At 30.7% G+C, this 24,962-nt stretch overlaps 1 protein-coding gene across 22 annotated transcripts; it reads right to left on the reverse strand.

The window, feature by feature from the left end:
* Positions 1-1,984: 1,984 nt before the first annotated feature.
* On the reverse strand, positions 1,985-24,915 carry LOC139511866 (actin nucleation-promoting factor WASL-like). Of its 22 annotated transcripts, XM_071298998.1 has the most exons (15): positions 24,766-24,904; positions 21,495-21,635; positions 18,984-19,004; positions 17,216-17,302; positions 14,757-14,856; positions 12,484-12,546; positions 10,336-10,514; positions 9,510-9,536; positions 8,877-9,054; positions 8,124-8,372; positions 7,404-7,454; positions 6,603-6,650; positions 5,109-5,605; positions 4,306-4,411; positions 1,985-3,766 (listed from the first exon to the last, which is right to left on the reverse strand). In XM_071298998.1, the coding sequence occupies exons 1-15, from the start codon at positions 24,859-24,861 to the stop codon at positions 3,711-3,713; spliced, it is 1,899 nt and encodes a 632-aa protein (XP_071155099.1). In that variant the 5' UTR covers positions 24,862-24,904; the 3' UTR covers positions 1,985-3,710. The 22 variants fall into 22 exon arrangements, 15 of the variants coding, with proteins under 15 accessions (XP_071155099.1, XP_071155108.1, XP_071155117.1 ...); XR_011662114.1 differs by lacking the exons at positions 8,124-8,372; positions 9,510-9,536 and having other exon boundaries at positions 1,985-2,768; positions 2,948-3,766; XM_071299007.1 differs by lacking the exon at positions 18,984-19,004.
* Positions 24,916-24,962: the final 47 nt, after the last annotated feature.

A 24,962-nucleotide genomic window follows, 5' to 3' on the forward strand; every position in this document is an offset into this window, starting at 1 on the left:
GATTCTGGACAAAGAAAGATAACTCCAATTAAAAAAAATTCTTGCTATTGCACAAATAGGATATTTCTTGCTTACTATTCTGGACAAAGAAAGATAACTCTAATTAAAAAAAAATTAGCTATTTCACAATATTGTGCAATTAGATATTTCTTGCCATTGCACAATACTGTGCAATTGAAAAGACTTGCTATTGCACAATACTTAATATAATAATTTTAGATCCTGATTTGGACCAACTTGAAAACTGGGCCCATAATCAAAAATCTAAGTACATGTTTAGATTCAGCATATCAAAGAGGCCCAAGAATTCAATTTTTGTTAAAATCAAACTTAGTTTAATTTTGGATGGACTTTAATGTAGAATTTGAAATTTGAAAACAGGACCAAAAATGAAGAATCTACATACACAGTTAGATTTGGCATATCAAAGAACCCCAAGGATTCAATTTTTGATGAAATCAAACAAAGTTTAATTTTGGACCCTTTGGACCTTAATGTAGACCAATTTGAAAACTGGACCAAAAAAACTTCAATAATCAAGAATCTAAGTACATTTTTAGATTCAACATATCAAAGAACCCAACCGATTCATTTTTTGTCAAAATCAAACTAAGTTTAATTTTGGACCCTTTGGACCTTAATGTAGACCAATTTGAAAACGGGACCAAAAGTTGAGAATCTACATATACAGTTAGATTCGGCATATCAAAGAACCCCAATTATTCAATTTTGATGAAATCAAACAAAGTTTAATTTTGGACCCTTTGGGCCCCTTTTTCCTAAACTGTTGGGACCAAAACTCCCAAAATCAATACCAACCTTCCTTTTATGGTCATAAGCCTTGTGTTTAAATTTCATAGATTTGTATTTACTTATACTAACATTATAGTGCGAAAACCAAGAAAAATGCTTATTTGGGTCCCTTTTTGGCCCCTAATTCCTAATCTGTTGGGTCCTAAACTCCCAAAATAAATACCAACCTTCCTTTTGTGGTCATAAACATTGTGTTTAAATTTCATAGATTTCCATTTACTTAACCTAAGGTTATTGTGCAAAAACCAAGAAAAATGCTTATTTGGGCCCTTTATTGGCCCCTTATTCCTAAACTATTGAAACCAAAACTCCCAAAATCAATCCCAATCTTTCTTTTGTGGTCATAAACCTTGTGTCAAAATTTCATAGATTTCTATTAACTTAAACTAAAGTTATGGTGCGAAAACCAAGAAAATGCTTATTTGGGCCCTTTTTGGCCCCTTATTCCTAAAATGTTGGGACCAAAACTCCCAAAATCAATACCAACCTTCCTTTTATGGTCATAAACCTTGTGTTAAAATTTCATAGATTTCTATTCACTTTTACTAAAGTTAGAGTGCGAAAACTAAAAGTATTCGGACGCCGGACGACGACGACGACGACGCAGACGCCAACGTGATAGCAATATACGACGAAAATTTTTTCAAAATTTGCAGTCGTATAAAAACCATCAATATCGAAACTGACCTCCATTTTCACAAAGTCTAAGGTCTGCAATTTCTGCAAAGGTTAAATAAATTGTAACTAATCATTGATGACTTGCATACTAAAAATCAGCTCAATTTGTGAAGGCGTTTAGAAAAGTCTGTTTCACTGTTCATTGTGGAATGATAGATGAGAGTAAAACTAAATGGCCCAAAACCTTTTGTGACAGGGCCATAATCAGAAGTTCCAGTGTTCAAAATCTAAAAAAAGTTCATCAAATAATTCCATTTTATAAGTAGCATGCACACATCATTGTCTGAAATTACAGTTTTCAAACCTGCACACCCAGATACAGTGGTTTCAAGGAGAAGATTTCTTAAACGCTTCATATGACAGACATGACCTGATGAGTCCTGGGTGCTAGGTGAGCAGAAATGATTGAAAAAAATAATAATTAATTTACTGGAGCATATGAGTTGCACAAACAATGTGAATATTTGATCATTGGCTTAATAAAGAAACAAGATAGAAAAATATTCTTTAATAACTCTTAAACATGCAAGAAATAATTATATAATATTAAAAATGCAAAGCAATGAACTTCATACACAAAAATAGAAAACTAAAGTTTAAATGACTTTTGACATGTAACAAACTTTTAACTCTAGGGAAATCATAAGTAAATAAAAATTGACGGGTAATTTTAAGTTGACATGTTATGTCAAGTTTCACTAGAATATTGCTGTTTCATTTTGAACAAATATATTTGACAAATATAGGATGCAATCATACACGTTGATATACTTAGATATATTATATATATTAATGTTTGTGGAAAGCAAATTTCCATTAAAAAAGCTTTGTAACATTTCAACTTAAACAATGTATAAGTATAGAATAGTACAAGGTGATAGTTCTTACTGTAACAGTATTTTTAACTTTTAATTACATATTGTGGGAATATAAATATTAAATAATGAAACAAACATTTGATCAGCTGCATTATAACAGCTCTTTCTTGTCATTATTTGGATCAGAAACATAAAAATCACTTGAAAAATCATAAACAAAATGGTTGAACTGAAAAGACTGATACATGTATGTGACAACAAAAATTTCACTCTATGCATTCACTATATAAAATCAAACAAGCTGAGGAATGTTAAAGCAACGGTAAACTGGAAGTTACATAGAGGAATGACCTGTTAGCAAATCAGTTTTATGAAGTGCATTTATTATTAATTTATATATTAATATCATAAAGTATCATTTATTATATTTTAAATAACATTTCCATACTTAAAACAAAACTCATGAATCAGTATTAACATTAAACATCTCAGACAGCAATTTTGACCATATGCTTGAAAAAGTAATTAACAAATCACATTCTCATTAAAAGCTGATTAAAAAAAATAACGATCAATACGCTTTTTGTGTGGACTAGTATAGTATCATAATATAAAGACTGAAGGGCAATATTCATTACCAACCCTTTGCAATGTTAATAGCAAATGAAATTATATAGAGTTATATAAATTCAAGCCCTGTCCCCATCACCAATGTTTATTTTTTTTTAAATGCTGTCCAAGTAACATGCAAATCTCTTAATTTAACTCTAATGTAATATCTACTCCCACCTAGTACAATAATTTGATGTATAAAAGTATCAAAACGATATGTGTTCTTCTTTGGTTCACCTATGTACAATTTGAGCCTTTTAATACAAAACAAAACCTCTTGAATCAAATAGCTTAGAGACTATATATATTTTGAATTCCAGCACCAGATAAGCAAAGTTTTAACCTAAAAATTGATAAAAAAAGAAAGACACAACATCATCTCATGTCTCTAATATACTTTTAAAAGAGAATTTGTTAAACCCTAAGTTTAAATTGAAGGCCAAGATTTATTTATTTTCTCCACTCCTAATATCACAGAGAGTGTGAGGTAAAAAAAGTCCATCTTTTATTAAAGTTATTACCCTTTGCTTAAAAAATTAACTTCAGCTCTAAAGGTTCATTTTAAGGGCTTTATACTATCACAGGAAATGTTAATTGTTTGTTTAGGTTTAAAATGGTTTCAATGTCAATTACTGGCAAATATAATGCTGTCTTCTTGAAAATCTGTATATCATTCAAATGTCAATAAATGTAATAAAGGTAACAATTTGTATTTTTAATCCTATTGTTATTGGTTATCATAATGCATTCTTTTTTTCAGATTAAGTCATCCGATTGATTGTCCCTGACTTAGTCATCCCATTCATCATCATCGTCCATATCATCCTCGTCTTCATCTTCATCTTCTGTAAAATAATTTAATTTTCACAAATTAAGGATTTTTTCCCTCAACCTTGAAAACAACTTTTTATAATAAAATAAAACAAATTTTAAATAAACATATTCAAATACTTATTTAGTCCCATAGGGTATCATCAGCTCAGCTTTCTGTGTGAATATAAATAAGAAATTAAATTCAGTCCAGAATAAATTTGACAAGCCTTTCTGTAATTTTAGGAATTTTGGAACAAAGTTTTTTTATGATCAAGAGGAAAATTTGAAACATATTTGTTGAACTTAGTTGAATTTGGCTCTCTATTTACACCCCTTTCAGTTATTTAGCTCGTCATGTTTTTACTAACTTACACATTCCTAGTTTTCAAATGCATTGGAACAAGGTTTCCTGATGAAGATAAATCTAGAAAACTAACATTTAATCTTTTTTTTTTTATCTATATTCATTCATAAGTCATATAAGTAAATTTGATCTTATTTGGACAAATTTCAAACATGTGATGGCTGATACTTTTTGAGACTTATTTCTGAGTTTTAACATGTTCCTTACCAGACATCTGTAATACTTTCTGTCTGTTAGCCAATGCCATAGCTAAAGCACCTACAATACCTCCTCCTTGGCCTGGGTCAGCCTCTGGTTTGTCCTCCTTTTCTACCTATATTTGTAAATTAAAACTATATAATTATAATTATTGTAAGAAGAACAAAAAGTTTTAACAATAGCTTTCACTGTAACTCATTAAACAAAATGTTAATTCAATTTACTCTTTAACAAGACTGAAGATTTTTTTTCAAATGTTACAAATAGAAATCATATACATAACTCAAGACAATTTTTCCTCAAATTTAACGGAAATGTGCATTTCATATTCAATAAATATTGATAATGAATTGCATTCAGAAAAAATGGCTCCTTGTGTGTTCAAAACCAAATGAAAGAATTTATAAATAGAAGACTTCAATTTTGAGACATTTAAAAAGGAAAAGTACATGTGTATATACCCTATGCTAATAGTTTTTTGATAAATTTTAAATCTTAAAATGTTTAAAGTGAGAAATTGACTACAAATTCAACTGAAAATGTAAATCAAAAACATCTGCTGGTTTGTTGTGTTCTAAGTACATGTATTAATTAAGTAAATATTGATCAATGCATGGATTCTGAATGTCTAGATCTGGACCAACATGCATTGAATTTGATAAGGTTTCCATTACTTTTTGAATTGGTCAAATATAACACATATTTTCTCACTGTTAATTCTAAATATAACCACTATCCACATATAAGAGGGAACTGTAGCCCCTGCTAATAGTTTAAGTAATATTGTTTATGTAGAATTATTTAGTACTTACAGCCTTCAGTGTTTTACCAGATCTAATGGCATCTAACAAATTTGATCTTGGATCACTACTTCCTCCTCCTCCTCCTCCTCCTCCTCTGGAGGGTCCATCTGCAGCATGCTTGAGGGTAGCTCCACCTCTGATTGACTCCAGTAATGCTCCTCTACCAACCCCTACTGGTGGTGCACCAGCTGGTGCTGCAGGTGCTGCTGGTGGTGGGGGAGCAGCGGGTGGTGCAGGAGGGGGTGGTGGTGGAGGTATTCCTGGAGCAGGGGCTGGCGGAGGTGCCCCTTTGGAAGACTGAGGTGGTGGTTGTGGAGGTGCATGGAATGAAGGTGGAGGAGGAGGTTGGCCAGTTTGTCTAGCTGGTGTTGGTGGTGGAGGAAGGTTTGTCCTATTTGGAGGAGGCGGTGGTCCACCCCTTTGAGGTGGAGGTGGACCAGCAGTTCTAGCTGGTGGTGGTGGTGGTGGGCCACTTGATCTTGGTGGAGGAGGATGTGCTGGTGAATCTAAAAGAACAAAATTACACATAATATGTAGTCTATATCACACTTGTATACTATAGAACACAATGTATCCAGGAAAGATTAAGGGTAAATATACATCTATGTATTGACAATAAAAAGTATTTTTATCAACGGCCTTCTTGCACCATGGTACCAAAGTGCTATCTGAAAAGATTTTATTACAGAATGTACCATTATTATCAATGTTGTGGAATAATTTCAAGGAAACATTACTTTTCTAAATACTTAGGAAACAAAATATAAATCAACAATCTTACATACTAAAAATACTTTGTATATCTAATTGATTGTTGGTTACATTTAAATAACATTTTTATTATCAAGATGCTCTTTCTTGATCATGAAGAAGTGTCTATCCAAGTTTCATTACATTCAATGAGGGTTCACAAAGATATTAATGTCTAAAAGCATTAACCGAGATTGAATGTAAACATTACCTGCCAAAAAATACAGTCTTTTTATCAGTAAACTACCACATGTTAGAAAAAAACTATTTCTCAAAATTTTCCTACAAAAACTGTCTTTTGATCATGAAAAGCTTCTGTCCATGTTTCAATTAAAATTTTGATTTTCCAAAAACTTGTACTAAAAACTGCCCCTAAATGTTAAAGATGCCAAACCAATAAAGGATTGCTATGTTTGTATGCTGCATGCTCAACAAAAATGATAAAAAAATGAATATGTCTTTGTGTTTTTGGTTAAATAATAACAAGAGAGATTTAATAACTTGGTGACACAAAATGTAGATATAAACTGCATCATGATCATGCTAAAGGGAAAAAAACAAAAACCAGTAAAAAACTAGGTGTATCATCAAATCATTTATCTTCACCTTCTGACTGGTTTTTAGTCAAGCAAGAGATATCAAATCTTTGGGTGGTACATGTAAAACAACAAAAACTACAACAATACAATACAATAACATAACAAACAAACACACACACAAACAAAGTGACAACACAAATTTCTGAATACATACTGCTTGATTTCTTTTGACCTGGGGACATTTCTCCTCTTGGACTCTTGCCTAAGTAAAAATTTATTTCTTATACTTTGGAGTGCTTTGCTTTATTTTCATAGCAGAACACAAATTGGTATCATGTTTATTCAAGTACACTTATCTTATACGTCAATTTTTTCTTTTATTTAAAATTTCCAATAAAAACATGAAACACTTTACAGCTCAAAATCAATAGGGATGTTCCTTTTATCATGTGACCATATAACAAGGTAATTTAAAGATTAATATTATATGTAGCATGTGAGTAAGCATCCATAAAACAAAGTTTCTAATAATCTAACTTCAGGCTAATCTATTCTTCACTTTTCCAAATAGCTAAACATCGCCCTGGAGTGAGGCGTGCAAATGTTTAAGCATAGTACATGTACCATCTACTCAATAAAATAAATCCAATAATTAATTAGATGTAACATCAACTCCAAAAACCAATTTATATGTGTACCAATAACATAACAAAATAAAACTAGTAAAGTATTTATAGATGCATCAACAACACAACAAAATAAAACTAGTACAAAATTTATAAGTGTACCAACAACTCAACAAAATAAAACTAGTAAGTAATAAGTGAACCATCAACTAAATAAAACAAATAAATAATTTTGTGTACCATCAAATCATTGAATTCAATCTTCTGACTGGTTCTTAGTAAAAGCAAGATATACATGTACCAATGTTTTGATTGGTACGTGTAAACCAACAACAACTTCCATGATATGAAACGAACAAAATGACAACACCATTCTCTGAAATACATACTGCTTGATCTTATTTGACCTCCTGAAGACTTGTCTTCTCTTGGACTCTGGCCTAAGTGAAAAATGTATTAAACAAGAGAACTACTTTGTGGTGCTATGAATTATATCCATAGAGAAAAACAAAAAATGGCAGCACATAATTTTTTTGTGTACATTTATTTCACATAGCAATTCACTCTTTCATTTAAAATATCTCTTTAACAAAAATTAAATGGTTTCCAAATAAAAATATAAAGGGATGTTCCTTGTGTCATATGTGATAAATATCTAAGTAAGATTGCTGTGCAACATAAAGTATGTAAGTTAGTATAAGGAATCTAAAATGACAGTCAGGTGGAAACTATATACATGTATACCTCCCCCTTTCCCCCTTTTCTGTGCTGGGGTATAAAAAGGTAAGAAATATATGCATAGGATAAATCCTCTAACGTAACCCTATGTCTTGCCTGTATGTCTGTCAATGTAAAAGTGTAATGCTGACTGCCACAAAGTATGTCCATTTAACAGTATAAAATGGAAATTAATTTACAAATTTAAAACAACAAAAACTTAAATCAACATTTTTAAAAGATAAAAGATAAACATTTCAAATACCATTCTTTGAAAAAAGTTATTATCAATGGATGCACCATTGTTTCAAAGAAATGGAGACCAGATATAACTGAAAAAATAACATCATGCAGTCAAATAACTAACACAGTAACACTTCAAGTATACTTACTAACTTCAGGACTACGTTCTATAGATCTGTTTTGACCTTCAGAACTACCCTCTACAGAGCGATTAAGGCCATCAGGACTAAGTTCTATAGAGCGCTTAGGACCTTCAGGGCTACGCTCAACAGAGCGATAACGGCCATCAGGACTAAGTTCAATAGAGCGCTTAGGACCTCCTGGACTACGTTCTGTAGCACGGTTACGACTTTCAGGACTAAGATCTATATAACGTATAGGACCTTTAGGGCTATGCTCTACAGAGTAGTGAATATTAATTTATCAACTATGATAGATAACCCATTGGTGTAGTTTAATTAACTACAATTTTGAACAAAGGAAGATAACTCCAATTTCTAAAGTCATAGATATTTTTAAAACTGTTATTAGATTCCTGCACTTTGCAAAAGTTATGTTATTTTCTTGACAGGTACAATATCATTTTGTAAATGATGAATTTCTGGAAATGTTCATGGATAGGATGTATAGAATGTTATGATCTATGCACCATATTTTGTGTATCTCAAAAGTTTGGATAAACCTTGGAAGATCAAGATATCAAGTCAGTGCCATAGGGTTTTGATTACATTTTAAGCAATCTTTACCCCAATAATCATAAAAAAATAAAATTGCTGCGTAATCAGTTAGAATGGGCTATGTTCAAAATATAGTGTACGCCCAAAAAAAAAGTGGGTTACCAGTATATAAAATTTAAGCACCTGCACAATGAATTGAATTGACAAATTAATCTTAATACTTACTATGAGATGAGGGTGGAGGAGGAGGTTTCTTTTTTATTTCCTCTCTAATCTTCTCTATCCCTCCATGTTGTTCAACGAAATCATAAATGAAATCCACGGTTTCCTTGTCCATATCAGTCGTGTCAGAAATACCAACTTGTTGAAATAGCGACTTCATATCATTGTCCAAATTATTCATCTGTGATAAAAATTGAAAATTCAATACAATTTTCATCATATCTCAAAAGCTACCAACTCTTTTTTATAATGTGCAAAACTTCACAACATGAAATTTATCTGTGACTTTTGTTTTAATAAATCCTATAAACTCTCTGTATCATTTACTGAAGTTGATTTTAACTTGGCATGACAGAAGTATCTATAAAACAGATATTTCTAATCTTTTTAATTTTAGCTCTACATTTGTTAAGTGTTTAAAAAGTTTTTTTTTTAAATTTTGGACATGGTATCTATGTTTTGGTGTTCAAAACTATTGTTCAAACTTAATAACATGGAAAAATTTACCATGTATATCTAAAGAGAACAGTAAGAAAGATAAATTTCTGGTATATCATAGGATTAACATTTTTTTTTTTATAAAACTGTAAAAATAACAACATGCAGTCATATAACAAACACTTCAGGTATACTTACAAACTTCTTGACCACGCTTTTACATCTCTATGAATTGGTAAATATTAATTTCTTAACTGTGATAAATGCTTTCAAATATCATCAACAAAGGCTTTTAAATCTATGACAAAGTTTCATAGTACTGCAAATACGTAAAATGTTTGTGTGCTCTTGTCATTGCATATTTTGAACGATGGACAAACATGTGAGATAAATTATTGTGATTTTTAGATGTGCAGCATACAAATAATTACATTTTATTTTTGCGAAACCTATCCATTTGCAAATTTCTTATAATGATAAGTCATTACAAAAATTTTGCAGCTTACAATATTTCTTTTAAAGGATGTTCTCATGGTTTCATTTTATGTCATTAGGATCAACAATTATGTTTTTAATGGTGGACAATATTTCTCTTCTACAGTTTTTAATTCATAGAAATCAACATCAAGCCTTCAAATGTTTTGTTCGTTAACTTCTGAATCTTTTTGTTACATCAATGATTTCCAAATTGATTTCACTTCTTATATTCTCCTTATTTTCACAGTTCCACAGGGTTAACGACCAGGTACTAGTAAATGAAATAACACTTTATATATTATGTGCTTCCCTATTTGTGCATAATTTGTACGGACTTGCTGAATAATGAAAATGAGGTCAAGGAAAATGATAGCTGATTTTGTATGTTAAGTATCCCTATTTCTCAAATTCTTTAACTTTTGACATAGGCTAGATCAATCGATTTCCTTCAATTTTAGACATATTAATAAACTCACATATTCTTTAACTTTTGACATAGGCTAGATTAATTGATTTCCTTCAATTTTTGACATGTTAATCAACTCACATCAAATCCTTTAGTCGGATCCCAACCAACATGACTAACATGTCTAAATGCAGTGGGTGTACTAATATCTTCTTTAGTCAGCTTTTTCTTCTTGTCCTTTTTATTTCCCTTACTCTTTCCAATGGTATTTGATCCAGACTTTATATCAACATTAACCACAGGAGCTTGAGCTGGCACATCTGAATATTAAATAAATATCATTAAATAATTAAAGAACCTTAGTGAGCACGCTCACATACCCCACGTCCCCACATTGTCATTGGAGAAATTAAATAAGTATAAGGAAAAAAAATTGTATAAGAAAAAATACTGAATAATAATTTCCTGTCAATATACACATCTACATAGTATGTCCTTATTATCTACAAAATTTCATGAAATTCTGTTGTGTGTTTTCAGAGGAGTTGAGATGACAAACTGTTGCAGAAGTACATTGAAGCAAATAAGTTCAAAGGGGCATAACTCCTACAAAAAAAAATTGAATCGTAATTTCCTGTTGATATGCACATCTACATAGTATGTCCTTATTATCTGAAAAGGTTTCGTGAAATTCTGTTGTGTGGTTTGAGAGGAGTTGCGATGACAAACTGTTGCAGTAGTACATTAAAGTAAATAAGTTCAAAGGGGCGTAACTCCTAGAAAAAAAATTGAATTGCAATTTCCCGTCGATATGCACAACTACATAGTATGTCCTTATTATCTGAAAAGGTTTCGTGAAATTCTGTTGTGTGGTTTGAGAGGAGTTGCGATGACAAACTGTTGCAGTAGTACATTAAAGTAAATAAGTTCAAAGGGGCGTAACTCCTAGAAAAAAAATTGAATCGCAATTTCCCGACGATATGCACAACTACATAGTATGTCCTTATTATCTGAAAAGGTTTCGTGAAATTCTATTGTGTGGTTTGAGAGGAGTTGCCATGACAAGAAACAGGACTGACGGACTGACGGACGGACGGGTCAAAAACATTATACCCTCCGCAACCCGTTGCGTGGGGTATAATTACTATAAGTATAGGTTACCCCAATATTATATATTTATAGGCCAAAAAAATAACCATGTTCAGTTATACTAGTAAAACAAAATTGATACCAAACAACTGGCCCCAGTATTATTTTAAGCATTGTTTAAGTTGTTCTATAATGTTAGATTACATTTGGGTTTTTCGAATAAGATATTTTCAGTAAAGTCTTGCCTGATTGTCAGATATCTTCTAAAATCCTTGTTATTTCTCATTTTTTATATAGATTAGACTGTTACTTTTCCCGCTTGAATGGTTTTCCACTTGTCATTTTTGGGGCCCTTTATAGCTTACTGTTAGTTGTGAGCCAATGCTCCTTGTTGAAGACTGTACTTCAACCTATAATGGTTTACTTTTACAAGTTGTGACTTGGATGGAGAGTTGTCTCATTGGCACTCATACCACATCTTCTTATATCTAATATATATATACATCATTTGCTGAAATATTTCTCTGAAAAACTAGATTGTTGCATGCCTCTATATATCATTTGGACCTAGGATTTTGAACAGCATTGTTTTACAATAACTGTGCAATTTCTTTTGAAGGAGCATTGTGGCTCTCTAAGCATGTCAGGGTAAAAAACATCAGCTTAAGTTTAAATCAATCAAAGCAATATTATTTCCAACTGACATTTGATTGTATATAGCCCATGAACTCTTTTAGCAAGGTTAGGACAAATGACTGTCCAGTTTAGTTTTTCTGAGGTTAGGACAAATGACTGTCCAGTTTAGTTTTTCTGAGGCTAGGACAAATGACTGTCCAGTTTAGTTTTTCTGAGGTTAAGACAAATGACTGTCAAGTTTAGTTTTTCTGAGGTTAAGATAAATGACTGTCCAGTTTAGTTTTTCTGAGGTTAGGACAAATGACTGTCCAGTTTAGTTTTTCTGAGGTTAAGACAAATGACTGTTCAGTTTAGTTTTTCTGAGGTAAGAACAAATGACTGTCCAGTTTAGTTTTTCTGAGGTTAAGACAAATGACTGTTCAGTTTAGTTTTTCTGAGGTAAGAACAAATGACTGTCCAGTTTAGTTTTTCTGAGATGATTTAAATGAAAATTGACAACAGATGCAAATTGCTCACTAAAATGTGTATACTCATCTGGTCAATATAAACTAACATGTTACTTACTGTTCATAACAGGAGAACTAGCCTGATGACCATGACTGACAACAGTGGTTTGTTTTTTCCTTTCTGAAAAGAAAATCTCATCATTAAATGACTATTTTTTTTTTAAATATAAAAAAAATGTACAAATTGATATAAATATGATATTTTAATGATATCTTTACAACTGGAAATTAAACTCATTAAAACCAAGGAGGTTATATTAGAAGGAGAGAGGACGAAAGACGATAATTACACATAAAATGTTACTGACTTTTCTTCAAGTGGGTGCTAATTAGTTGAGATCGACTCTGTCACAGAGGGAAATTTGTCCTAATTACATACCCGAGTAAGAACGGAAACACCCGAGGTGTCATAAACTGACCGGGTATACAATTATTGAAATCTTAATCAGATTTTTTGTGATATTTTTTATTAAGTACCGTATTTGGGCATGTATAGTCCGCACTCTTTTTCCTTAACTATGTAGTTTGTACAAGGGGTGCGGATTATACACAACTATAGACGGTTTTTGAAATTTTATAAAAATTTTTTTTTTTTTTTTTTTTTTTTTTTTTTTAATTTCGTTTTTTCTGCATTAATATGAATATTGGAGACGTTTATTATATTTATTTCATTTCATTCTTATTCTTTTATTCTTTTTAACTTTTCTCTTCAAAATTGATTATTCAAAGTAAAGGTGTGACATCCTGCAAAGGTAATCAAGAGGGGTAATTAAGGAATAAGTATGGGTGTGTAGCAATTAAATAATGATGTCAAGTTTTGACAGGTGTTAAATATTATAATCCCAGGCAAAACAACAACATGATCAATGAAAAGATTATATAAGATTAAATTTAACATTTTGATTACAGCTAATTAATTTAGAGAAATGTTTGATCTCTTTTTTCTTTTGTTCCATAATATTCAAATAATTTTTGTTATATTATATATCAGCTTGGAGATACTTAGACAAGTGTTGATTTTAAAAGGGATCTTTTGATTAATAACTACTTTTATAAAATTATTTAATATTAATTACCTGATGAAAAGCTCTACCATTTCATTATTTTTCATGAAATAAATAAAACAATTTTTTTTTTATAAATACATGGAGAATAGGTCCCTTTCAATGGATTTTTTCACTGAACTAGGCTTTTACAAAAAAAAAAAAAATTGTAAAAAAAACTTTTTTTCTCGATTTTATGGGGATGGAAAGGGGGTGCGTACTATACATAAATGCGTACTATACACGGCCGAATACGGTAATTAAAAATTAAAATTTAATTTTAAAAGTAAACTTATTACCAATAGAAATAAAATGAATATCCGTCTCATTGCCGTCAATGTTAATATCAACAGTCATAACAGAAAGTCACTTTTACGTTGTTCCCGATAAATTTCTCTATGTTTCAATTGCAAATATTCCTTCCGGTCGTTACCGGTCACCGCAACTAAAGTACTTGGCATATTCGTATATTTTCTATGATTACTACCTGCCAATTCTCATAAGCAGAAATTGACAGGTGAAGAGAAAATCTTTGTTTAAAGAAATGTAGTGTTGAATAAAAATCTCTCACTAACTTTCCTTTAAACCCTCATAACTTTGTCATTTCTTAATCTTTTTTCACCGTAGACAGACGGTTGATTTTGAAATTGCGCAACAAATCTTTTTCCAAATCATAAACACCTATGCACTGCACTGTAACTAAAAATACACCTGAACTCTAATGACCCAGTCACTGATAACAATCACGTGACATATGCGATTTATCTAATAGCCCGAACTACTCGCGGTAACAGCCTGGTACATCAGAGGGCCATGTCAAGTGGGTGATAAACATGTCGGTTTCTTTATAATTTTATCATTTTTCTCTGATCGAACTGCTATCCTGGGGATGCTAATTTTGTATCAAGCAGAGTGTTCACTCTCCTTCTAATATAACCTCCTTGTTAAAACTGAATAATATAATAAAGGTATCTAATAAAATAAGCCCCAAAATGTACCCTCTCCTTTGCAAGGCTAAGTAAGACACACACATTACCCTTTTACTCTTCAGGCAATATGACATGCATGTTATAAGATAATGGTCTGAGCAAGATCTTACTGTACATAACATTACATCTTACATTTTTGACTTTGAACAAAACTTTAAAGAAAATGAATGCTTAATTATTTTATTTGTCATTCCCGATTGCATTTTATTCTATTGCTGTTGGTAACTGGCCATTGTGTGTCTGACTACATTACTTCCAACCCAGTTATTGTTTAGAACCTAAATCATGTGCAAAGTTACCAATTTTTTTCTGATGCCTCTCCAATAATTTCTGTTCAACAGCATTTTTAAATTTTATAGCCTCATCCTCACTGGCAAAGTTCAGACCTGCCTGTACTTCCTATAATAAAATAAAGATTTTTTTTTAAGTAAGTCTTTTTTTTTACTATTTAACAGAACCATATATTATCTGTGTTTTAAACCTTGAAAACCTACTACATGTATAATTTCATGATTTGAGGTCATTCCCATGATCATACATACTATACTATTCTTAAAGATTTTATGGGTAAAATTTATTCAGAAATGGCTTCAGTGCTTTACTGTGTTCAGTATAACATAAACTATGTCTTTCTTTTCTTGATAAAAAATAAAACCATTTTAAAACTACATTCATGCAAAATCTGGTAAAATCCTTTATGTTTCTTAAACGATAAGAACAATCATGAATGAAAACACACAAAAAAATTATGCTTTTTGCAAAAAAATCAAGACATTATTCAACAAGAATGTGTCCATAGTACACGGATGCCCCACTCACACTATCATTTTCCATGTTTAGTGGACCATGAAATTGGTGTCAAATCTTTCATTTGGAATTAAAATTAGAAAGATCGTATCAGGGGGAACTTGTGTACTAAAATTCAAGTTGATTGGACTTCGACTTCATCAAAAACGACCTTAACCAAAAACTTTAACCTGAAGCGGGACAAACAAACGGACGAATGGACGAACGAACAAATGGACGAACGAACAGACGGACGAACGGACCCAAAGACAAGAAAACAAAATGCCCCTCTACTATCGTATGTGGGGCACGAAAACATCTTTAATTGAAGTTAGCAACAAAAGTATTTGAACACAGACGACCTATGAAAAACAAACGTATAAATAATGAGAAAATGATGAAAATAATTATAATTAGAAGTTCAAAAAAATAATTAATTATTTTAAGTTAATAAGAACACTTCCTTCATTAACTGTAGTTTTGGAGGTCCAAATTCTTAAATGCTTTAAAAAAACCTCAATAATAGCAATGGGTTAATATTAGTTCTTTAACAAATGTCTTTCCATGTATTACAACTATTTTGGAACATTGTTGCTTTTAAAACTTGCCAGTAGACTTTCTTGAAAGGTTTTTCAGAACGATTTTGAATAAAAACACAAAAAAATCTGAAAGACATCATTCAAAAACATAAAGTTAGCAAAGAGTACTGGATAACAGATGACCTTAGAAAAACAAACGTATAAATAATGAGAAAATTATGAAAATAATGATAATTACAAATTAAAAATTAAAAAACTAATTAATTAATTAAAGTTTAAGAACACTCATTAACTGTAGAATTGAATTTCCAAATCCTTTAAAGCTTTAAAAAAAAAAACTCAATATCAGCAATGGGTTAATATTAGTTCTTTAACAAAAGTCTTTCCATGTATAACCACTTTTTTGGAACCTTGTTCTCTTTAAAACCTGCCAGTTAACTTTCTTAAAAGGTTTCTCAGAACGATCATGAATGAAAACACAAAAAAATTATATGCTTTTTGCAAAAAATCAGAAAGACATTATTCACAAACATATTAATTTTGAAGTTAACAAAGAGTACTTAATAACAGATGACCTTAGAAAAACATACGTATAAATAATGGGAAAATGATGAAAATAATGATAATTAAAAGTTAAAAAACTAATTAATTATATTAAGTTAATAAGAACACTTCCTTCATTTATAACTGTAGTTTTGAATTATTCTAAAGTTTTAATTTCTATAAACATAAAAAAAAAATGATAATACCAAAATGAAATATTTGCACAAAAAATAATCTGCTTTTTAATTATAAATTTTATGCGAATAAATCAAATGTTAAACTTAATATATTTCCTTTATCCTAAACCACAAGCCTTAATAACTAATTATTTTAAATGGTTATAGAGGTTTCTTTATAGTACAAAAATAATATCATAGGTTCATCGTAGGAGGATCTTGGAAATGAAATGATCTAAAACCTTGTTGTTAATTAATAGAACAGAATTTAGATGACCAAGTAATAGGGAATTAAATAAATGACCTGACAAGTTTAAAAACTTGAAATTAAAATCTATGGCTAGCTTGTATTTGTTAGAAGAATATTATAATTTATTTTTCTAAATAAATACAAAACAATGGCCAAAATTTCATTGTGTTTTGGACCAAACTGTGCCAAAAACTGTTTTTTTTTTCAATTATTAAATTTGACTGAGGGAAAGATAGTACATGTGTATAATGAGTGCATACATTATGTACATGTAAGGAGAGTTTGTGTTTCTATATTTTAGCTGTTACATTTATTCCATTTAATTTGTTTTTATTTGTTGTTATTTGTCTGTGATGGTTTTTCAAGATGTTTTTTTTTTTTTTGTGTTGCTTTTATCTAATCAATTGTTTGCAAGTAGCTTTCTGAAATATCATAATATTGGTATCTATCAAGAGTTAACATACATCAGCTTCAAAGGTGTGGAAATATTCTCTAGGTGCTTTGTACTTGAATTGATTGTAAATTTCTTGTTCCCATATAACTGCATCTTTCTGCAAAAGAAAATAAATACAAGTGAATATTAATATTAATGTTTTAAGAGTGGTCACAGAGAATGATGCCAATAATGGCAAAAAATACAGTCACTGAAAATTTAAATAAAACAACAAGACAGTATTAAAGCTGCAAGTTTTTTTGTAATCTTATTATTTCTTAAAAATAAAAGCATTATATCTACATAACACATCTCTTTGAGATCTCAGTAACAAAGATTTTGTTCGTAAAAGATATTTCTTTCATTATTCCATTTTACGTAGTATGTATGATTAATTCTAAATTAATTTTTCAAACTTGGTATGAAGTCACAAACACACTTAATCAAGACAAAAAAAAAAATAACAGAATACAAACCAAACAACAACAAGAAAAGCATGTTATCTTTTATTTGCTACTGATGGAAACTACTATGAAATATTTTGAGAATCAGTGTAATATCAAACATTTTTAAACAATGATTTTTAAAGTAAGTTGGCAGATTTTTTTTTAAATCTAAAAATAAAGTAGAGACTTGTTGTGAAAACTGTCTTACTCATGTAAAAATGTAAATTCAATTTTATAATTATTGATATAAATGTTACAATTTGCATTTGAATTCAAAATCACTTGAATGCATACTTAATTAAAGATTGCTCCAATATCTGCCAGCCTTTTTTAAGAGGATTAGAAACAAAATTAATAAAAGGTCAGGCATTTGAAAAGGTTTGAACTCAAAAAGTCTGAAAAGGTCATGGAAAAGTTTTGCCATTTCTGGAAGTTTGCTTTTTTTGTAATTATAAAAGAGCTGCTAAATAAAATGGCTATAAACTGTTACTAACTGTTAATATTATTTTGTAAGGTAAGAACAGTCATCCAGGTAAATCATACATGAAGGTGAACAGGTGGACAGGTGGACAATGATTAAATTGGAACCTGAAGGAACATTATTTTATCTGTTAATCTGATTTGTCACATTCTCAAAACAATACTGGGTTAAGGTGGCATTCATGCAGGTTTATTTTTTTTTTGGCAGATGTGATATCTTATAATTTGTGTCTTTGAATAAACCCAACTTGAATGCTGTCAAAATAGCATACGGTATTCAGTTCATACCCTAAGTCTAAGACTACATTTCTGAATAATTTTGTTATCTTTTTATAATGGTTCAAAGAATACTATAGAAAATGTGTGAGTCTAGAACAAACTAAAAGTCTGGAGTTAAAATGTTTATGCGTACATGGCTAAAAGCGCTACATGTTTACAACAGATAAACAAACAACTGCACACCATAAGGCCATCATCCTACACACAGTTTTTACAATGATTGTGTTTGAACCTAAACCTAAAGCTTTCTACCTTGTAAACTGTGGGCAACATTGAGTGGACAATGTCCCCTTTCGCAGAAGTATACAGGTAAAACAATATGCCAGAACTTTCATGGCACTGTTTTTGAATATCTATAATAAACATTTCCTTCATGCATTTCCGTACTGAAATGACCACATTCTATACAGCAATTAAACATATGCATCTACTATACATCATTTATCAAATATTAAATATGATTTTATATATACATACACTTGTATAAAAATGTATATACATTTATATTTCATGACCGTATAGCATTCAGGGGAAATGTGTAGACTCTTCCAATGCATGAATGCCAATAAATGTTGAACAACACTGCTAACTTACCCTGTCGTAGCTCCCTCCTAGCTGAATAGAAATATCAGTTTTTATTCTTCAGTGATCACTGTATTCATTTTATAGAAAAGGGTACCAGAAAAATACTTCTACTGGTAAATTGGTTAGACAAAAATGTCTTATTTTCTAAGTTTGTTTTTTTCTCATGGAAAGAGCCCTTAAATGTAACTTTGCTAATCATTTAAGTCAAAAAGCAGGAAGAGAAAACGACAGATTTGATCAATTCATGTTTACTTGATTCATGATATATATGCTTCTGCATTAATTTGTTTCTGAGAATAAAGAGGCAACTGTATAATTGTATCATTTTATGTAGATAGCTACACATATATTTTACAAGTTCGAATAGCCTGTTTGACATTCTTACATGTAAGTTAATTGCACTTTAGTCATTTCATTTAACTTTACTGAACAAAATTGTTGCCATTGAGGGGGATACTTTGGAAAAGTGGCAATTAACCTTAAAATACACAAAATCCACCAGAACTAGTTCCCTGCTAAAATTGGAGTCAATGCAATAATGCATGTAAACATTGCAAATAGATGTTTTCAGACAAGGCTTTTGTAACATTTAATTTTATTACCCCTATAACCATATGTTTAATTTGCATTTTCCTGAAAACAAATAAAACCAAATCATGCAATTTGTAAATGTAAACAAAAACATCATCCATCAAGACATTGTTAATCAGTATTTCCTTTTAACCTTTATATATTTTATTTAAATTTGTTGAAATTATCTACATTTTGTAACGAAAACAATTTTAATGGCTAATGACCAAACAGAAAATTCCCTTCTTTTTTTCTGTCCAACTGAAACCACCTGTCCCTTATTTACAAAAGAAGTGGTAAATTGATTAATTTGTGGTTTTCGTTTTATATCTTCTAACTTCCTTTGTTATCATGTTACAATCATGTGACAAACAAATCGTATTTGCACACTGATTACAATACAATACGATGTAAATATAGGTAAAATGTTTTATGATTGATTCGTCCCTTTCAGACATACCAAATGCATCCTACAAAATTCTTCTGAATAATCGTGTGATCAAATCTATAAATAACACTCATTAATAATTGATAATATCACACCATTTTCAGGTGACTTTGAAGTTTTTTTTGTTTATATATCTATAGCCATAAGCCATTTTTACATGTCATATTGGTATGCTATTATGCATAAATAAAATATGAAAAATTAGTACTACAAGCAAATTGTTATGTAGATTTTCATTTTGTGAAGAAAAAATGTGTTTAACCAGATTTTAATATCAATTCAACATGTACATGCATGTCATGCAATACAAATTAAATGTTATTGGGCTGATGGCATTTTCATTTTTTATTTTGTGGGTTTTAAATTTGAGCACACCAAAGTGAAAAACTTCTTTTGTTATAATTTGAAATTGCGATTAAAGACTTATCTATAATAAATAAAATTGAGAAAGGAAATGGGGAATGTGTCAACTATATATATAGCTATTAAAAGAAAGTTCCCTAAGCCTGTAAAAGTGACTTGCAATTGCCTTATTCTCAGAGCCTTGAAAAAAAATTGATTGATCGATAGGTGTTAAATGCCGTTCAGCACCATTGAAAGAAAAACTCAAAATAATTTACTCTTATACTACATGTATAAACAATAATTTCATCCCTACCTCCAGACACACATAAAATGTGCTGTTGACTTCAACTTGCGAAATGTTGTAACTTATTAAATCTTTCTGACTATTTGTTTTTTACAGCAAACTGATGCAGGTTATTTTAACAGCATGCAATTTTAATAAAAAATAAACTTGATTTTGAAATTCCTAAATATGAACCTTGTTTTTGAAATTCATAAATATGAACCTTGTTTTTGAAATTCATAAATATGAACCTATTTTGGGCCCTTTATAGCTTACTGTTTGGTACATATAAATGTTTTCTTTTTACACATTGTGACTTGGATGGAGAGTTGTCTCATAGGTGCTCATACCACATCTTCTTATTTCTATAGACAGAAAGTAGCTAGCTAGGAATACTCCACTATGTAATGAACAGTTTATGTAATTGTGGTTTTTAAACAATACTAATAATTAATCGTTTGAATAACATAGGACACATGTCAGTACTTTCTACTGGGAACAAAAGAGACTGCCTACATGTGATAAAAACATAGGACACATGTCAGTACTTTCTACTGGGAACAAGAGAGACTGCCTAAATGTGATAAAACATAGGACACATGTCAGTACTTTCTACTGGGGACAAGAGAGACTGCCTACATGTGATAATTAAGGAGTTGCAAATAAGATTGTAAGGGGAAAAGTTTTAAATTATGTTATGGCTGAAACATCAAGATAATGGTTTAAAAACCACAATTAAGAAAAATTAGGTAGGTTAAAAGGTGAAATAGATAAAGGCTCTTTAATATATTATCACCCTTTGAGGCAACATTTTGCAGTAATAAATACTAAAACACAAATAAATCTTCTGGTAATTACATAACATAAAATGTACCTTAATGTCATACAATCTTATGTAGTAGGATCTCTTCGGATTGTCTTTCACAAAACAAACGACACCACAAAATCTTTTGCTCCACCTCTGTCTTGATGGTGGGTCAGCTGTATAGAGTTGACATACACCAGAGGCAAGTGTCTGAAATATAGAAAATTCTCATTTGTTTTCATTGCCACCAACAGATTTTTGTTGATTTTCATGTTTTTTTATCTACTTTCTCTATTGCTTTTTGGTATCTTTCGCCTCTCTTCTACAGTTCAACTGGGACATTATCAATTATCTCTTATTTTATATCTACATAGTAATAGAACAAGTTTACCATGTTGAATGAAACTTACCACAAATGTACATCTTAGTACCTCTGCACTGAAGTGTGGAAACTCATGCATACTAGTAGTCAGGACTAAGATTTAAGAATATAAAAAGAAAGAGAGTTGCACCTGGCTATTTTGGGCTACATGTAGGTACAAATGTAGCATACTGCAATATTTACCATTCAAAGAATAGTGTTGGTGGATGTTAGTTTTAACATACATATTTCATATGTTTACAATTCTTTACTGGAATTTGATGTGGTTCTTCAGAATTTTATCAGAGACATATACATGATATATGAAAATTGATTTTCATTGAACTTTTTATTAATTTACAGTGGAAATTTCGACTTTTACATGAAATTTTACTTTTGAAATTTCAATATTTCAAAACTTTAAAAAAATGCTTAATACTGACTTTAAAATCTAGAAATTTCAGCTTTTGTTTATTTTTGTAGTTCTGTGGTATTCTGTGGTACATGTAAAAAGACACTGCAATATGGCTGATGCAATTAAGAAAAAGGGAAATAACCCTATCTAAATAAAAGTTTTGAAAGTCCTCCGTTATGTATTGTAATATGGACAAGGAACTTATGTTCATGTACATGTACATGTCATTAAAATCATATTTCTGAAGTTGAATTAAAGTAAAATTGACATGTATCCCATTGTTATTGTCTTTCTTTGTTTTAAATAGAAAATGACTATATTTGACCACATAAAATGTTATTTTGGGTTTTGAGCATGTTTTCAGGTTCTCTAAATACTTTTTTAAATAGCAGAATAATTATTATAAAATATAATTTAACTCGTTAAATGTCCTTTTCATGTTATCATTTCATGTCTCATCAGATGCCCTTTTTCTGGTTGGCAAATCCAAGCTGGAACTGTATCAGGCCAGTTTGTTCCCAATTCACATTCACACCATACATGTCATCACCTCACAGGGTCCCCCAATAGGTCCATTCGCACCAAAAAGTGTATTTAAAATTTTTTCAACAAATTTATTTTTTAAAAAGACTTCATGCATGACATGAAAAAGAAACATGAAAAAGGCACTTTATTAAGAAACAATGAAAAAAATATGTATAGCAATAATACACTAACCAAAACATGATCAAGATTTATTCATCCTAAAAAACCGTTGTCAAAATGTCACTTTATTTTGAACATTGAATGGAAAAAAATATATATACATATAGAAACTCTCAAACCAAAACACGATTTAAGATTTATTCCACACAAAAAATGTTTTCAGAAAATCAATGTGTTGTGTAACATTATATTTTTTATAACAATACAATATAAACCAAAACTCAATTACAAATTATTAAACACAAAACCGATTAAAAGGGTGCAAATGTGTAGAGTGCAAAAGTGAAAGAAGTGGAACTTGTTTTAGGGCGAACGAACCTGGATTCAGCTGCACACAGGCTAATCCCATGCAAATGTAGCTTGCTTAAAAGTAGCCAAAAATGTTAAGGAAAAATATGGGATTTTTCTCAATAATTTTTTTTGTTGACATTTCTGAACTTTACCTTTTTTTTCTTTTAAAACCTATGCCTACTGAAATGAATATCAGGAGCTCCACATATTATCCACAGTTTGTACTATCTGTGACTGCTTCATTTGTTCTAGTTCGGGGATATTCACAGATTGTACTATCTGTGACTGCTTCATTTGTTCTAGTTCGGGGATATTCACAGATTGTACTATCTGTGACTGCTTCATTTGTTCTAGTTCGGGGATATGCCCAGTTAGCCTTATCATGTGACTGGGTCAAATGGCTGAGAAGTAAACGGAGTTGAACAGGCTGATTTAAAGATGGCGACAGAAGTTCAAATTTATACTTTTTGGTTTCCAAGTTGGAGAATATAAAAAATGAATATGTTGATAATAAATATGTATTTTTTATATGCAATCTTTTTTCGAGGCCTTATTCATCATAAAAACATTTCTCTGAGATGATTTTGAAAAATTTGAAAATAAAATGTACATTTGTAGCTTTACAATTTATTATCGTCACATTTAACCATTGCAGTATATCATATAATGAAATTGTTTCAATCTTCACCTTTCAAATTCCGACAATTTATCCTAAATTACGCTTCCCATCATACATGTACTTTTATGACAGGCTGATTGCTTGCTGGTGTGTTAGGTTAAACATATTTATAGTGGATTGGAAAACAAGTTTTACAACTTATATTAATCCCTTTCCACTTAGCGGGTGCAAGGGCTGCCTTGTAGCGGCATTAGCCTGCTCTTTTTCGAAATCTACAACGATGTCTTTAACGTGCAAGAGATACATGTATGGCTCTCTCTTAACATGGGTCAGCCATTTATCGTCCCCTTCCTACAGACTATCATCGTTTCCTCAAGACCATACTCTCAAATGATGTCAAGAGAGAGCTGAAAATTCAGTCCCTGAAATTTTCATCCCGAAACTGAAATCGAACCAGGAACCTTTGTGTTAGTAGTCCGATGCACTAACCACTACACCACATCTTTCTTACTGGTGTGTTAAAACTGCTGAGAGAAGTGTATGAATATGTGCGCCAGCTGATTTTACAGCAAATGAAGCGACTGTGTCTATAAAGGAAGCACCAAACGGGCTAATCTGGGTTAAGCAGCTGTGGCAAATGAAGTACATGCACTATCTCTGAGTTCAAAATATTCACTTAGTAATAAAGAGTTGTTCCCCTTTTTGCAATTCAACATGGTCAATCTGTTTGCTGTTGAAGCAAAGTTGTCATTAGTTTACAGTAAAACAACGGAAACCAATTAAACTTTACCCATGTTATACGGCAAATAAAAATGTTAAAGCTAGTATGATGATGTACTATAAATAAACAGGTGATCATAAATTGACATAATGTTACATAGAAACGGTTAGATTTAGAATTAAAGCAAAAGGGAGTATCTCCTGTAATTCAATGTTTGCTTATTCTTACCACACAACCTCTACCGAGGATGTTGAAAAGTGCTTCGTTTTCATTGTCATTTAACAGAATAGATGACACATTCGTGTTTTTTTTCTTCATAGACATTTTGTAAATTTTCTTTGAAACTTCCGGGTTGTGAGTAACTGAAATAGATAGCCTCTATACAAAAACAAATTTATCAAATCTATGGATATATTTGAATCATA

This window comes from Mytilus edulis, chromosome 1 (assembly GCF_963676685.1).
Source record: "Mytilus edulis chromosome 1, xbMytEdul2.2, whole genome shotgun sequence".
NCBI classification, from domain to species: Eukaryota; Metazoa; Mollusca; class Bivalvia; order Mytilida; family Mytilidae; genus Mytilus; species Mytilus edulis.

Excerpts from the sequence above, each read along its gene's own strand:
- LOC139511866 (XM_071298998.1), bottom strand. The coding sequence starts at position 24,861 with ATGTCTATGAAGAAAAAAAACACGAATGTGTCATCTATTCTGTTAAAT. Across the intron at positions 19,005-21,494 it reads TAAGATTGTATGACATTAAG|CTAGGAGGGAGCTACGACAG; the intron begins GTACATTTTATG and ends ATTTCTATTCAG. Across the intron at positions 6,651-7,403 it reads AGGTCAAATAAGATCAAGCA|GCAAGAGTCCAAGAGGAGAA; the intron begins GTATGTATTTCA and ends ATTTTTACTTAG.